Genomic DNA, 15410 nt, shown 5'->3' on the forward strand with positions numbered 1-15410 from the left:
TGGCAGCCATCAGTTTGTTCTCTGTGTCTGCGAGTTTGTTTCTGTTTTGTTTGTGCATTTATTTTGTTCTTTAGATTTCACATATAAGTGAAATCCTATGTTATTTGTTTTTCTCTGACTAATTCCACTTAGCATAAAACCCTCTAGGTCCATCCAGGTTGTTGCAAATGGCAAGATTTCATTTTTTATGGCTGAGTAATATTCCCTTGTATACATATAGTGACACATTTTTTCATGGTGTTTTGTGTCTGAATATGTGTGCACATGTATGTAAGTGTCCATGTGCACACACAATATCGTACATGTATATTGGGTTGCAATATACAATATAGTTGGTACTATGAGTTACCATCAACATGTTTGAAAAATACTGATTTTAGAGCACTGCCTTTGGAGCTTGAATGTGAAAAATACAAATTCTTCTAGCTCTATCAGATGCTGTCAGTGGGTCTCTTTGGTGAGTTAACTGTTCTCTGTGTTTCTTCCGGTCTTTCTTGTTTGGAGGAGTTAACGAGATGGAGTGTAAGGAGCACTGGGCCCGAGCCTGGGAGGCAGTTTACTTCCCTGCGTCCTCCCCTTCCCTTAAGAACAGCCAAGATATGCTGTGATTCCGCTCATCCTCTGCTGAGTTCTCTTCATTTTCTTCTTAGCTGGAAGCCAATTGTTTTCTGAATTCAGAGTCTTGGGGCTGTCTTCCTACTCACCATGATTGTGTTTTTTTCTTCTCTGTCTGTTTGCTTCCTAAAGATCCCTCTCAGTTTTCTTCTACCACCTTTTTTTTTTTTTAAATCATAGCCAAAGCGCTTGGCTTTATAGCCATTTTCTTTGTGTTAAGTAACCAGAAAAGAAAAAAATATATTTATTATTCCTTTCTTTCAATTTACCTGTCTCAGTGTTCCTCTTCTACTGTAAAGAAAACAATATATATTTGGGAACCAAGAATGCTATACCCTTATAACTTTAAGCCTATGCCGCTCAATGTGATCTGCAGATGAGATGTGTCCACACATTGTTCCTGGTTCACAACCAGCCCAGAAATTGAGAGCAAGTCTTTGGAAACTTTTATAGGAATTTGACAAAGTAATTTTATGTTTATTTAATCTAATAAAAAAATTGGGGCTTACATTTTTGCATGCTTTTTTGTTTCCTTTTTCTAGAAATCCATGTTTATTATATTTTACATAAATTTGGTCTGAGATGCATCAGAAATGTAAAAAAAATATGCTCTTTTTATTGTGTGAGAAGCACAGCTCTACATAATTGTTGTAAGTGGTGTATCTAAATTGGTCTGAAGAAGCACGAATGGCCAAGTAAATTAGAATCATGATATATGAGAGCCAGGATGGAACTTGTAAACGTTTTATGTAATCTTGAGACCTTAAGTTCAAAATTTGAAGGCATGATCATAGAGGAATAAATGAAGACAAAACACCCAAAGGGAGAGAAAGACCACTGATCTGTGTGCCTTTACTAAAACTAAGAAGCTTAAAAAATGAATTTCATAATGGCTTTGTGGTTTATAAAATGCCAAAGTATTTTATAACACACATAACAGAAAACACCGCCTTTTTTGTTGTGTGCACAAAGTTTCTCAAATATAGGAAGAGAATTCATACAGTTTCCTCAGCCTTTAGAAGTCTCGAGCCTCTACCACATCCATGCAAATTTTAATCATGGGGTAGAAGGGAATAACTAATTATATGTAGTTTTTGCTGCTGTCACAAACAATGATGGAAGATAGTCTAATCAAAAGCATTTACCAATGGATATGATTAAGCTAAATTTAATTCACCCAAAGATTCAAGAATGTGAACATTGAATATTCTCATAACAGTTTTCCTTTCCAAAGAAACGAAAATAATTATTCTTAAAGACCTTCAAAGTCTGCCCGTAAAGACTGTTCCTTTTGAAGCCGAATCCATTACGTGGAGCTTTTTTCATTTGCTGGCCATGCTCTACTTCCATACTAGTGATTTAACAGTGTTTTGTTATCTGAACACAAATAGAATTTCTATGCTAATTTGAATTCTGATTTCTTTTATTTATTTGCCCAGCTAGAGTGTTTTTTATAGGGGAAAAAATTGAGGTAAGGAAATACTTACCAAGGGAGACCCAATTACTCTTTGAAAATTCATTTCCTCACAGTCAAAACATTAAAGTGGAAGGTGAAAATTAAGCACTCAGCCATATAGGGAACTTAGCAAAACAGACTTAGTCTAAAATTGAATATAAATGTTTTGAATTCTTTGAGCATCAGCTGGTGAGTTGACTTTGCTTTCATACTCCATAGGTGATAAATTCAAACAATTAAAAGGTACCTCTTCCCTCCTGCCTGCCATTCTTTTTTTACATGCCTGTGAATTTACCCCAGAATTCTGGGCTGCTGAACCGTGCTAAACATAGATGTCCACACTTTCCTCTGTAAACTCACCATAAGACACGAATGCAGCACCATCAGGAAATACCCTCCTGTGTTGGCTGAAATGCCACCTTCTTTCTATACATGGAAGCCAGGAAGCGAATTCTCGTGGCCACAATAGAAATAAAGCTTCACTTCCCAAAGCTTATGCTTTTATGTTTGATTTTTATTTATTTATCTTATTTTATTTATTTTTTTTAAGTTCATTGGGGTGACCGTGGTTAGTAAAGTTACATAGGTTTCAGGTGTACAATTCTGTATTACATCATCTATATATCACACTGTGTGTTCACCACCCAGAGTCAGTTCTCCTTCCATCACCATATATTTGATCCCTTTTACCCTCATCTACCACCTGCCTCCTCCCTTACCCTCTGGTAGCCACTAAACCATTGTCTGTGTCTGTGAGTTTCATTTCCTTGTTTGTCTTGTTCTTTTGTTGCTTTCAGTTTTATATCCCACATGTCAGTGAAATCGTATGGTTCTTGACTTTTTCTGACTTATTTCACTTAGTGTAATAATCTCAAGATCCATCCAGTAGAGACAAGATTGAGTCGGATACTCAATTCATTGAGTTGTGTAATACTGCAGTGCTAATGTTCTTCTCTCATAAAGAAAGGAAACTTAAAAATTACCACTTCGGTGACATAGGTTAGGATCAGGAGGGTGTGGAGGGGACAGGTAGAAATATATAGAGCTAAATGCTAAAGAATTGCAGAACATTTAGAGAAGTAATGCATTTAGGAGCTCTGAGGAAACCAAATAATCATAATGATAATCACATTTTTGAGCTTGTGTTACATGGCAAGCATTGTCCTTTTTATGCATTGATCATTCATGTGGGGGCTCCATAGATTACCAATTAAGAGAATCCATAGGAAGGAAAAAAGGGGCCACTCAGAGAAGCATCCCAGGGAATAGGTGCTCAGAAAAGAGAGACTTTTGTGTGTGTGGACATCAGAGCGATGCTCCCTTGGCTTTTGGACAGCTTGGAGGAGGGGCTACTTTGACTGTGGCTGTGGAGGTGGTCCAGATGGAATCGCCTTCTGAGGGCCAGGGAAGGAGGGCGACCGCGCAGGTCGAGCAGACGCTTTCAACAGCACCACACACTTGTGCTTGGAACCTCTCCAACAAATTTCACAAAATCACACACTGGATAATAGGTCTTGTGACAAGAATTGGGTTAGGGAAGACCACTCACAATCTATGCAGCTTTGTAGCCACCGAACCAATAGAAACAGTAACAACCCTAATCAAAGTACTGGCTCCATTAACTCCCATCTGGTGTTTAGATGGGAGTTTAGATCCATCTGAGCCCTGCAGCCTAGAGCTCCAGCCTCCTTTCTCTCGCTAAAGAGATCCTCAAAGTTATTCCCTTCTAATAGAGAATACTTTCTGCGAACTTCAAAATACCATCTGGGGTTTGTCTTCTTCTTCATCCCAGGTTCTTTCCTTTCTAAACTCAGGAGGGGAGTAGAAGCTCCATAGTTTCTTCACCAGTTCTTGCAGTTTCCCAGACAACTTGACGGTAGAAAGAGGAATGCTTCTTGAAACCACTAAACTTCTTGTCTTCTTACACTTAAATAAAGGTACTTCCTCAGGATTTTTAACCTGTTTAGAAGCCATCAATCACATGGACTTTTATTTGAGAGATTTGCCCCCAATCACTCTAAAACCTTAATGTCCTGCAAAAATTCACACATGAAACCAGAGACTTCTGAGTTACATGGATGTCACTCCCCTATCTGCTAATCCTGTTGGAGCTAATCTGCATTGCAGAAGCATGCCATATAACAAAGACTTTTCTTGCTCAAAGAGGGAGGGGGAAAAAGACTATAAAAATTAGAATCATTTGAGTATTTATAACTTAGAAAGTCACCTTGACCTCAAAATAAAAATTTCTGTATACTTTAAACAGCTCAAAAAGCTGACCGAGCATTTTGTGCTAGAATGGAGCATATTGAAGTATGGGAGGGTAAGTTGTGTAGCTAGGAAAACTGTATTTTAGAGCACCCTGGTGATTTCCTGAACAGGATGGTAGGAAGTGTATACCAACCTGTGAAAAGAGACTGGTGTGTTTCCGCTTCATCCCAGCATCCAAACTAAACTGCATAAGATTTGAGAAACACGGACTTTTGCCATCCTTCACATATTGTCATGTTGGCCACCCATGGTTGCCCAAGTTTAAATGATGGAAATATGCAAGAAATGATACTCTTGACAGTATGGCAATACTAACGGTTTTGTGATTCAGAGTTGGCTTCAAGGCCGTGTCAGGCCTCAGTACACATAGCTACGTAGTGACAGCTATGTTGCAGATAATAGAGCCCCAAATGATTGGATATGGAATAAATCTGTTTATAATTTACTAAGAGCAAAAAGGTACAACTTTTTTTTTTTTTAACTAGGGATTGTTGTTTTATTTATTTGTTTGTTATTTTTTTAAAAATTTATTGGGGTGACACTTGTTAGTAAAGTTACATAGATTTCAGGTGTACAATTCTGTATTACATCATCTATAAATCCCATGGTGTGTTCACCACCCAGAAAAAAGTACAATTTTAACTCATAAACACCAAAAACCTGCTTTAGACTTGTGATAGGGTTGGTCAACCTTGTGTATTTTGAAGGTTTCTGTTTGTTTGTTTACATTTTGTAGCATGTAGTTAACCTAAATCATTTCTTTTTTTTTTTTTTTATTTAAATTGTTTTATTTTTTTATTTTTTTATTTTTTTTATTAATTAATTTATTTATTAGTTTCAGGTGTACAAAACAAGGTAATACTTAGACGTTCATCATTTATATCCCTCATACTGTGAACCCCCCTCCCCCCATCCACTATCCCTCCGACCTCACACTGAACCATCACATTATATATATAAAATTATAGTTGGCATTCATTAATGTTTAGCTTCTGATGTACAATGCCATGATCAGGTATCCACAGTATCCCTGAGGTGGTCTCCCAAATAGGACGCATGTCCATCGAATACCCAACAAAATCTTTACAACATTATAGAATACCTTCCCCAAATTAATTTTCAAAAGAAAAACCCTGAGGCCATCTTGTGGTTACCAGCTGCTTCCAAATCCCTTCACCTTTCCCCTTATCCCCAACCCCCTCCCACACACCCATCTAACCACTCTCGGTTTTTTCTCTGCGTCCCCAAAACTGACTCTGATTAGTTCATTCACATAGTCTTTTCTTTAGATTCCATATATAAGTGAGATCATATGGTACTTGTCTTTCTCTTTCTGACTTATTTCACTTAACATAATGTTCTCTAGATCCATCCATGTTGCTGCAAATGATAAGATTTCTTTCTTCTTTATGGCTGCGTAATACTCCATTGTATAAATGTACCACAGCTTCTTAATCCAGTCATCTACCGATGGGCATTTTGGTTGTTTCCATATCTTGGCTATTGTGTAAAGTGCTGCAATAAACATAGGAGTGCATACAGATTTTTGAATTGGAGTTTTGGATTTCTCCGGGTAGATGCCTAGGAGTGGAATTACTGGATCATAGGGTAGTTCCATTTTCAGATTCCTGAGATACCTCCATACTGTTTTCCATAGTGGCTGCACTAATCTGCAGTCCCACCAACAGTGCACTAGCGTTCCCTTTTCTCCACATCCGCGCCAGCATTTGTTGTTTGTTGATTTATTGATAATAGCCATTTTGACTGGAGTGAGGTGGTATCTCATTGTGGTTTTTATTTGCATTTCTCTGATTAACCTAAATCATTTCAATGACATTCTCTTACCACTTGTTCCCATACTCTGTCTCCAACTCTTTCTTAACTCACATTTGCAGTTCTTCCTTATTACTGGAATATATGTTCCATAGATAACCCTTCCCTTGTGGCTTGGCTTTCATATTTCCAGGTGCATAACATTCATCTCTTGAAAAATTGTTCTCTTTTCAAATAGCTACTATAATTTTCCTTTGCTGTTGTGAAGGGGTTTGTTTTCTTCATGTATGCTCAAATGGCACACAAAGAAATATGGGGTTATTGCAGTGTGGCAGGAAGAGTAATGGGCTGTAATCTCAGAGGTTCAAAGTTCTGGTTTTGCCATTAATTCATCCTAAAACCTGGATCAGCTGCTTTCTCATGTTTGTGACTCAATTCTTATATATGCTAAATGGCATTAACACTAGCTCACCTCATATAGGGACACTGAGGGTAACCTACATAAGCAAACATTTTTTAATACTGATCCCTTAACACTACTAGCCTATTTATAAAGGATATATTGATATTTATGTTTTTTTTTTAGTTGAGTCCTCATAATAATTCTCTGGGAAAGGTAGTCTTCTCATGTGGCTATTTAGGAAATCACGCTTGTAGACAGGGCAAAAACTCCACACTTTTTCTAGTATTGTGTATGCACATTTATAGAGATGTCTGGTGTATACTAAAATACACACAAACATACATATGGATACCTCCTTGAAAATTACAGTTCACAATGAGGGGAATTTTAAAAGGAATACTCAATGGCAATATTCTCCTCACCCAGTCGAAATCAGGAGTCCAACCACCCTGGAACAATAGTTTACTTTTCACCTTTATACTCCAGATTTAAGTGTTTCAATACGAGTTTCTTCTCTGCTAAAAAAAAAAAAACACACACACACACAAAGCTTTTTTCTCTTTTATTTTAGAACATTTTGTTTTTATCTTTTTTTATGTGATACGTAAAATTCATAGAAGTATTTTAGTTGTCATTTCTGTTGATCGTAGACAGGGACGGACCCAAGTGATGCAGTTGATGTGAGGGTATCCGGCAAGCTAGAATCCGTCGGGCGTCCCATCCGCACTCATGGGTGGGTTAGGGCCATGCCTGTAAAGATACAGAAAGCTCATAGAAACTTGTGAGAGTAACCGCCCTCCAATGGGCACAGTGATTGCTTCAGTACGCTCGGCCATACGGCACGCCAAAGTTAGTTGTTACAGCAGTGGGTGAAGGGTGCTGAACTGCGAGGATGACATTATGTTGACGACAAGGAGCGTCATAGGGCTAATAAAGTTTTCTAAGATTCCACAAATCAGACCAATCTGTTATCTTTCTCTAGGTTATATGAGAATCTTAAAGTGGTTGTGATTTCCAAATGGTGAGAATTATAACTTAGTGTTGTCCAATAGAACTTTCTGGGGCAAAAAAGGAAAGGTTCAGCATCTGTGCTGTCCAATATGGTAGCTACTAGCACATGCGGCTTTTGAGTATTTGAAATGTAGCTTGTGTGACCGAGGAACTGAACTGTTAATGTTACGGAATTTTAATGAATTTTAATTAAAATAGCCACAGATGGCTAGTGACTACCAAACTGATGAGTGCATGTCTACAAATGACGCATATTTCTGTTACTTCGGAGACTAATTGCAGTGATAGCCAGGGAATTTTCCATTCACTTATCTTGAGAATACTTTCGGGGTAAAAAGAGACGGATTTTCAAAGCCTAAGTATTTGTTGAATTGCTGTGTCAATGTATGTAAATGATGGTGGCTTTTCAGATATGACTGGGAAGTTGTGTTTCAGGTTGTGACTCTCTGATTTCCTTTCCACAGGCTCTTTCATGTTGGTGAACACATCTGGGAGATCTGAGGGGCAGAGAGCCCACCTCCTCTTACCTCAGCTTAAAGAAAATGACACCCACTGCATTGATTTTCACTACTTTGTATCCAGTAAGAGTAATTCTGCTCCCGGGTTACTCAATGTCTATGTGAAGGTCAATAACGGGCCTTTGGGGAATCCTATCTGGAATATATCTGGAGACCCGACACGTACCTGGAACAGGGCAGAACTGGCCATTAGTACTTTCTGGCCTAACTTTTATCAGGTATGCTTTCTGTTTTCATTTCATGTTTTGATGCATCGTCTGTCTTCTAACGATAAAGTCTTATGTCAGTATCAAAGAATGTATAAGCAGTGTTAGTATTTCTTATACCAATGGAAGGAAAGCTTATGCTATTTGATAGGGAATGTTTGTAACATTCAGTTGAGAAAGGAGTAAAAAACAGCATTCAAACTTGTTTATGCATATATCGTTTTAAAAAACAAAACAAAAGCAGTAACCTGCAGCAGGGTAGAAAGTGCTATCTGCAAGGGTATTTTACTTTCTGTAGTATTTCAGTCATATCTGATCTAGGGAGACATAACACTTGATTCTAAAAGGAGAAGCCCTTTCTTCCATGTGTGGCTCTTAGTAGTAAATGAGTCATTAAGAAATGAGCCGTCATGGAGACCAGCTAGAGAGGTGCAGCTCCCTGCTCCCACCCCCAGAAGCAATGAAAAGAAAATAGCATGTGTAGGCTGAGTTCTCGTCATGCAGGGCCTGATGTCCCTGTTGCTGTTATTTGGGTTTTTCTCTTGAGACCCACATTGCTCACTTTGAGTTCTCATTTAAAGTATCAAGGGTGGAGGCCCAGGATCAGTTAAGAAGTGGGACAAAAGCAGTCCCAATGTCACATCCTGATTGTCAGAGAGTTCCCATACCACAAGAAATCCTGACTCGGGATCAAACGTAGGAATTAGTGACAGTGGCATTCGGTGCTCTTTTTCCTTTTGTCCACAGCACCTTTAAAAATAACTTAATATTAAGAATTCTCAATTGCAAGCTAAGCGGATGCATTAAGGAAACTGCGGTATTTTGCTTTTGTTTCTTAATTCCTTTGGCTCACTCAGGAGCCAGCTGGAACATGTATACAAGATCATCTCTCACATGTAACTGAGGTGCTCAGTTAGACTCAGGGAAGGGAAAAGTGGGTCTTCTCAAGGGCCGCTTGTCGTCCGAATGGCATGAACAGCACCCAGGAGTCCATTCTACGGGTTTGGTGTTTATTGGAGAAGATGTATCAATTCCTGTATCCCTGGATTTGATATGGGAATAAATGGGCTATAAATGCCTTGTTTTTATTGATCTTTGTACTCTTGTACCTGTAACAATTTCTGGTATTGAATGAGTGATGAGTGTTTCTTGAACAGAAATGGAGGGGTAGTGAAAGCTCTGTTAATTCACATATAAATTGTTAAAATCTTTATTTAGAGTACACTTTGGCAATACATTTTAAAGGTGTTAAAAATTTAGATATGTCTAAATTCAGCAATCTACTGTTAGGAATTCATCCTAAGGAAATAATGTAACATGGCTGCAAACAATTAACTACAGTGATATTCGTGGCAGCTTATTTATAATAATGAAAAGTCAGAAACTTTATTATTTCTAACAATAGAGGATTAATTTATGTTATTTCAATACAAAAATTCATTTTGCAACCATTAAGAATAATGTTATATAGGACCATTTAATGATGAATTTAAGCTTATGTTGTTCAGTGTAAAAAACTTATATAAAGCAGTATGTCAAATCCCATTGTTTAAAGTAAATATGTATGCATATATATGTATGTATATATGTATGTATATATATATATATATATATATAGAGAGAGAGAGAGAGAGAGAGAGAGAGAGAGAGAGATTACAATACATGCTGAAATAAATATATTAAAAAAGGGTGTCTCCCCAGTTTGTAATTTGATTGTTTTTTCTTTCTGCTGTATGTCATAGTCTAAACTTTCTCCATGTACATATACTGTTTTTACTTATAAAACACAACAGAAAAAGAAAAAAACTTAGTTTTTTCTTCCGGAGTGCAAATATTCTGTTTCATGAATACTCTTTTTGATAAACATTATCTATGAGTGGTATGATTAAAAAATATGGCCTCTGGGACAAAGTTTAGTTTTTCATCAGATGAAAATGGAAGCAGGTGAAATGCGTTTGGCTAAACTAGGCTTCAGAAGGCTTTTTGTCAGGTGGACTAGGCTAAGAGGCTGAATGTTTTTAGAACCTTCTTGGGGAGGAGACGTTCCAACAGTAGAGAAGGCCTAAGCCTGGGGTGTTTCTACTGCCCGTCTGGAACCCGCCCTTTCTTCATCTCCAGGCATTTGCTGGGTTGAGGCCAGCAGGACTAGAGGTGTGTCCTGCTCACAAGATCCCTGGTTTCTTCTCTTTCTTTGTGGTGAAGGCCCTCTTTCTAGCTTATAGATGGTTGCCTTCTCATTTTCTCTTGTATGCTTACATAGCCTTTCTTCCACTGGATAAAGAGAGAGAGAGAGAGAGAGAGAGAGAGAGAGAGAGAGAGAGAGAGAGAGAGAACCTTGGTCTCTTTTCCTCTTCTTAAAAGGACACTAATCTCATTACGGGGGCTCCATCTTCATGACGTCATATAAACCTAATTACATCCCTAAGCCTTCATCTCAAAACACCCTTACATTGGGTGTTAGGGCTTCAACATAAATTTGGAAGGTGGGAGAACACAACATTCAGTCCATTAGCAGCTTTTAACACCTAGCTCAGACAGCATAAATTAAAGAAATGATTGAATTTATGAATCTTATGAGATCAGCCTTTCAAAAGGTATTATCACGCTTTAGTGAAAGAAAGGCAGTCCTGTGTATCAGACCGTTCTTATTTTCACTGAAATTTTCCCTTGTTGATCTCTTTTGAATACATTGTTCTGTCTTCCCAATTGTGAACCTCTGACCTTAACCTCCAAGCCCTACCACTTCCCTCTGTGATTTCTCTCACATTGCTGAGCAGTACATGATTTACCATATTGAATTGGAACTTAATTCTCATTGTAGCTTTCTGGCAGGATTCACTAGGAATAGCTAGCTTCCTACTATGAATTTAAAGGTGGATTTGTAGAGACTCTTTAAGACAGTGTTGCTAAGTGTTTAACAATCTGGTGATCAACATCTGTAAAGGGTTTGGATCCACTAAAAATGAACTTGTTCATTTGTTTTCTGAGGAGTCCAAACTACCATTAGCTTGAAAGTTTTAAAGGCATAGTTAAGGTAGTATTTCCCTCTTATTTTTCCTTTATCTCCTGGGTAGTAAACATACGGAAGTCATTAATCGTAACATAAGCTATTAGACGAATAGCACTTTGTAGATAATACAAGAGAGATGTTAGCAGGAAACTTACAAATGCTGAGCAATAGGCCTTAAAATCACCATAGAAGACCTGAATGATGTTTCCCAATTGGGGCGAGAAAAGACAAACTGTATGAATGGAGGTGAAGAAGTAGGATAACACCTACCAAATCCTATTTCCACCTTTGGCCCAACATGTTAGCCTAACTAGAGATGATCAGAAAAAAAAAAAAAAAAGAGAGAGGTAGCCAGTAAAACAAGTTGTGTGTGTTCAGGCAGCACTGCCCCAGGAACGGGCTTCTCTGCTGCAGACTGTAGCTCCTGGCCTGTGTGGCTGGCACACCCTTACTGAGGATGAGACGGGCTGCTCTTAAAAACGTGAGACATGCATGAGCCCATCAACTTTTGAATTAATTTCCCATATAGATTTTTCTTTAAGGAGTTCTGCTCCAGTCTGAGGAAGTGGGTCTTTTATGTGACTATTTTATTTCTCATTAGAAAATAGAAAAAAAGAATTATGGTATCACATGTTCATCCATGTATGTGATATTTTCCTTTATGAACGTGGTTCATAAAAGTCAATATCCAAATGATGCATTCTTAAGATACAGATAGGCTGTTTTGGGGCTGAAAAGCTGAGGACAAGACATCTAAAAGAGGCAGTACCCTTGAGAGATCTCAATACACAGGGACTCTTCTTCCCCCAGACATCATTTCTACATTAGTGGACTGTAAGATATGTTATCGAGATCGAAAAAAAATAATATAAAGGGAACACATACTTGAAATACTAGTATATTAAAATGTATAGTCATATGGTGTTTTAATTCTAGAAGGTGCTTTTATACTTTATTATGTAGTTTGATATAATTAGTGAAGATTAATAAATTAATTTTTTAAAAGAAATTTCATATTGTTTGAAAACGGGCGAATGATAGCATAGTAAAAGAACATATGCTTTGGGTCACAAAGAACTGGATGTGAATATCAAGCCTGTTTACTTAGAAGCTCAGGCAACTGATATAAACTTACTGGCACTCACTTCCCTGATTATGGGGCTAAATATAAATACTGTGTAGCACATTAAGATGAAAGGAAAAGCACATTTGGGATGTGCTAGCCTCTCAATAAGTGGTGGTAGTTTATTGAGATTAAGATTTGTGGAAGACAATAAAAATGGAATCAGCTAACAGGCTGAGTGCTTTCTCCCTACTATGTCACTCCTTAAATGTGTTTCATGAAGCAGCAAAAGGTGTTCAATGAAAAAGAGTTTCGGGAACAAATCCTTCAGTGAAACACTGGGTGCAAAGAAGTGAATCAAGTTCCTTTCCACCAGAACATTCCAGAACTGCTCACACACAAAAGCGTGTGGTGAGGTTTCCTGAGGGTGCTTGGCATCAGCCTTCCCCAGACTCTGACTACACCACGGGAGCAAGTGCCCCAGGGACCGTGGGGGACACCGCTGTGCGGGGCTCCATGCACCTGTCCTGTCCCTTCCCGCCTGTGCTTTGGTCAGCAATATCCATTTCTCATTCAATTGTGGATTTGGGGAGGTTTTCAATAAAACTAGATACAACTACCCTGTGTGCTTTTGATAAACATAGTAGGTTTTCTTGGACAGCCCTTGTTTTTGTAGTCTTTCCCTTAATGCTATCTTTATTAAGCATTTTGAGAATTTCAAACGTTTTTTCGCCGAGTAAAGTTCTTGCCATAGTAGTCATTTTATGTAGCTTTTCTTATTTATAGGAGAGTGGTATTCTACACGTACAAGTCACAATGGTAACCTGCACAAAATACAGCTAATTGCAGGTTAATTGCTATTCATTAAAACATAAATTGCCAAATACTTGGTGATTAACACATATGTTATTCCTTAATTAATGTTTGTCCTAATTGCTGCTGCTTAGAGTCTGCCCCTCTGTTGGGCAGCGGCCCTGGGAAGTGAGAAGTACCTGCTACCTGCTTTCATCAGGGCAGCTGGGCTGTGGCACCTGCTTTCTTTGATTTTGACATGGACTTCCTACCATTTTAAGGATAGTAATTTATTCTCCTGAGCACCCTCTTTATTGTGCTGATTTAAAAGGAAAAAAAAAAAAAAGACTGCTTTGATTCTGCTTCTTCCCCTCCTCTCTCCTTTCTCCTGTACCTACAACTTTCCAGAGGCCACCCATCAGTTTCTCTGGGTTCCTAACCCTGCATGCACCCAGAGAGACTGCTGGAATCTCACATCCTTTCTCCCTGCTTTGGAATACAGTGTTTCTGAGTCCAGTTAGAGGCCAAGAAGGCAGTGATCTCGAATACAAATGGTTGCTCTGAAGAGAAAAATGCACAGGTGGCGTTGAAATCCCCTCCTGTACGCCTCTCAAGGAGCTGGGCTGGGAGCATGTGGGCAGTAACAAGAGGGCCTGTGAGGTTAAAGTCGTGAAATGAGTCTTCTTGTTCTCTGGAGCTCCCCTGTTAAAACAGATTCCTTCAGGTACTGAAGGTCCTGGGAGAAGATGTGCACTGGATTCCAGCTGAGCCTGATCAAAATTCTCTGTGCAGCGAGAACACGGAGGAGCTGGCCCTTTGGGGGGGCTACACCCAGAATTGCCCTCTCCCAGTCTGACACCTGTCCCAGTAAATGAAGAGTTGAGGGAATAGGAATCACTTGATCATACCCAACTCCGCACATTCAGCTCCAGCCTTTGCTGCCTGCCCAGTTTCTTTACTGGGTTGACCTCCAGCCCACTTATTTTGCTAGACTGTCACATAAAGTCACCCTGAGTGACAGCATCTCTGTATACATTGGCTGCTCAGAGATAGTGTTTTACACTTAGTAGGTCAGTGTTTTCCAAATTGTGGTCCACAAATCCAAGGAATGTTAAAACGCGTTAGTTGACAAATGGGAAGATGCATTGATTTAAACACATTCTGTACTACAAGCCATTTCAGACCCAGACTATGTTTCCAAAACTCTGGGAGGGACAAATGCTGGGTACAGGTGCCCACTAGACTTTGAGCATCAGTTTAGGCTTTTGCAGAGCATCTCTTGAGTCTAGTGTTCCCTGGAGCACACTTGGGAAAAAGTGATATGTACTAATGGAAAAATAGAACATTCCCTGCTCCGTAAATTCCTTAGCTTATGGTCCTTATTCCAGGTGCAAGACAATTGAATTGCAGCATTCTTCTTGGATGACATGGGGAATTAGATGTGGCAGTGAAATATAACTCTGTCTCAAGCCGGAAAGCTATTCTAAGCAGTTGCTCCTGTCCTCTGCATTTTGTGCTTAAAAAAGACGAACAGTATATTTTAAGAAATCAGTGGGGGCACACTGGGCTGTCACTTTAGAATGTGCCCAGAGCTGTATTTAGGAAGTAGATCCATTCACATGATGGTTTCTTTTATCTTCAAAGATAATATTTTAAAAAATTATTTATTTTAAACTTAACCATATGTCCAAGTTTCATTCTCAGCTTGTGCTTATTATTTGGTGATCACAGATAAGTGTTTCTTCTGAGTTAACATTCTCCTCTGCAATCTGTTGCTTCTTGGTTACCACACTTCTCCCTAAAGCCTTCCTATGTTTTCTGTTTCCTTTACCTTAATTTTCTTCCGTATCCCATCTTTTTAATAGAATGAGTATTTGAGCTATTATTAGAAAAGATTTGAAAAGACAATTTTTTTCAAAGTCAAGGAAAAACAAAAAGTGAGGAAAGTCATGTTTATTGGTAGAAAAAGCGGATGAAGTCATGTAAAAATGAGTTGACAAAGCACTGATATTTAGCTCCACCGTGAAGCCTGTTGTCTTTGAATGCCTTTAACTTTGGGACAGTCGGTTTTCACTTTGATAACTTGTCCATATAAGCCAATGCTTCCACATTTTCTTCCTGATGTTTTTAAGGACATGTAGTTTGTGGTTTTGCTTTGCCACTTTATCAATACAGAAACATTTATTTTACTGTATGTGTTTTTGGTTGTTACTTAACTCATTTGAAAAAAATAAACAGTGGGTTTTGTGAATGGGTGTAATCCACCTTAGCTTTTTATTTAAATCAAAACCA

General features: G+C 38.5%; 1 protein-coding gene across 8 annotated transcripts in view; it reads left to right on the forward strand.

Moving 5' to 3' along the window:
- The window catches only part of PTPRM (protein tyrosine phosphatase receptor type M), an 824073-nt gene that overhangs the window by 286390 nt on the left and 522273 nt on the right, over positions 1–15410 (forward strand). For all 8 annotated transcript variants that reach the window (XM_081079020.1, XM_081079013.1, XM_081079015.1 and 5 more), the window contains exon 3: positions 7994–8265. In XM_081079020.1, the coding sequence (XP_080935146.1) occupies positions 7994–8265 (272 nt within the window). The remainder of the gene's footprint in view (positions 1–7993; positions 8266–15410) is intronic.

The sequence above is a fragment of the Rhinolophus hipposideros genome (genome assembly GCF_964194185.1).
Source record: "Rhinolophus hipposideros genome assembly, chromosome: 17".
Lineage (NCBI taxonomy): Eukaryota > Metazoa > Chordata > Mammalia > Chiroptera > Rhinolophidae > Rhinolophus > Rhinolophus hipposideros.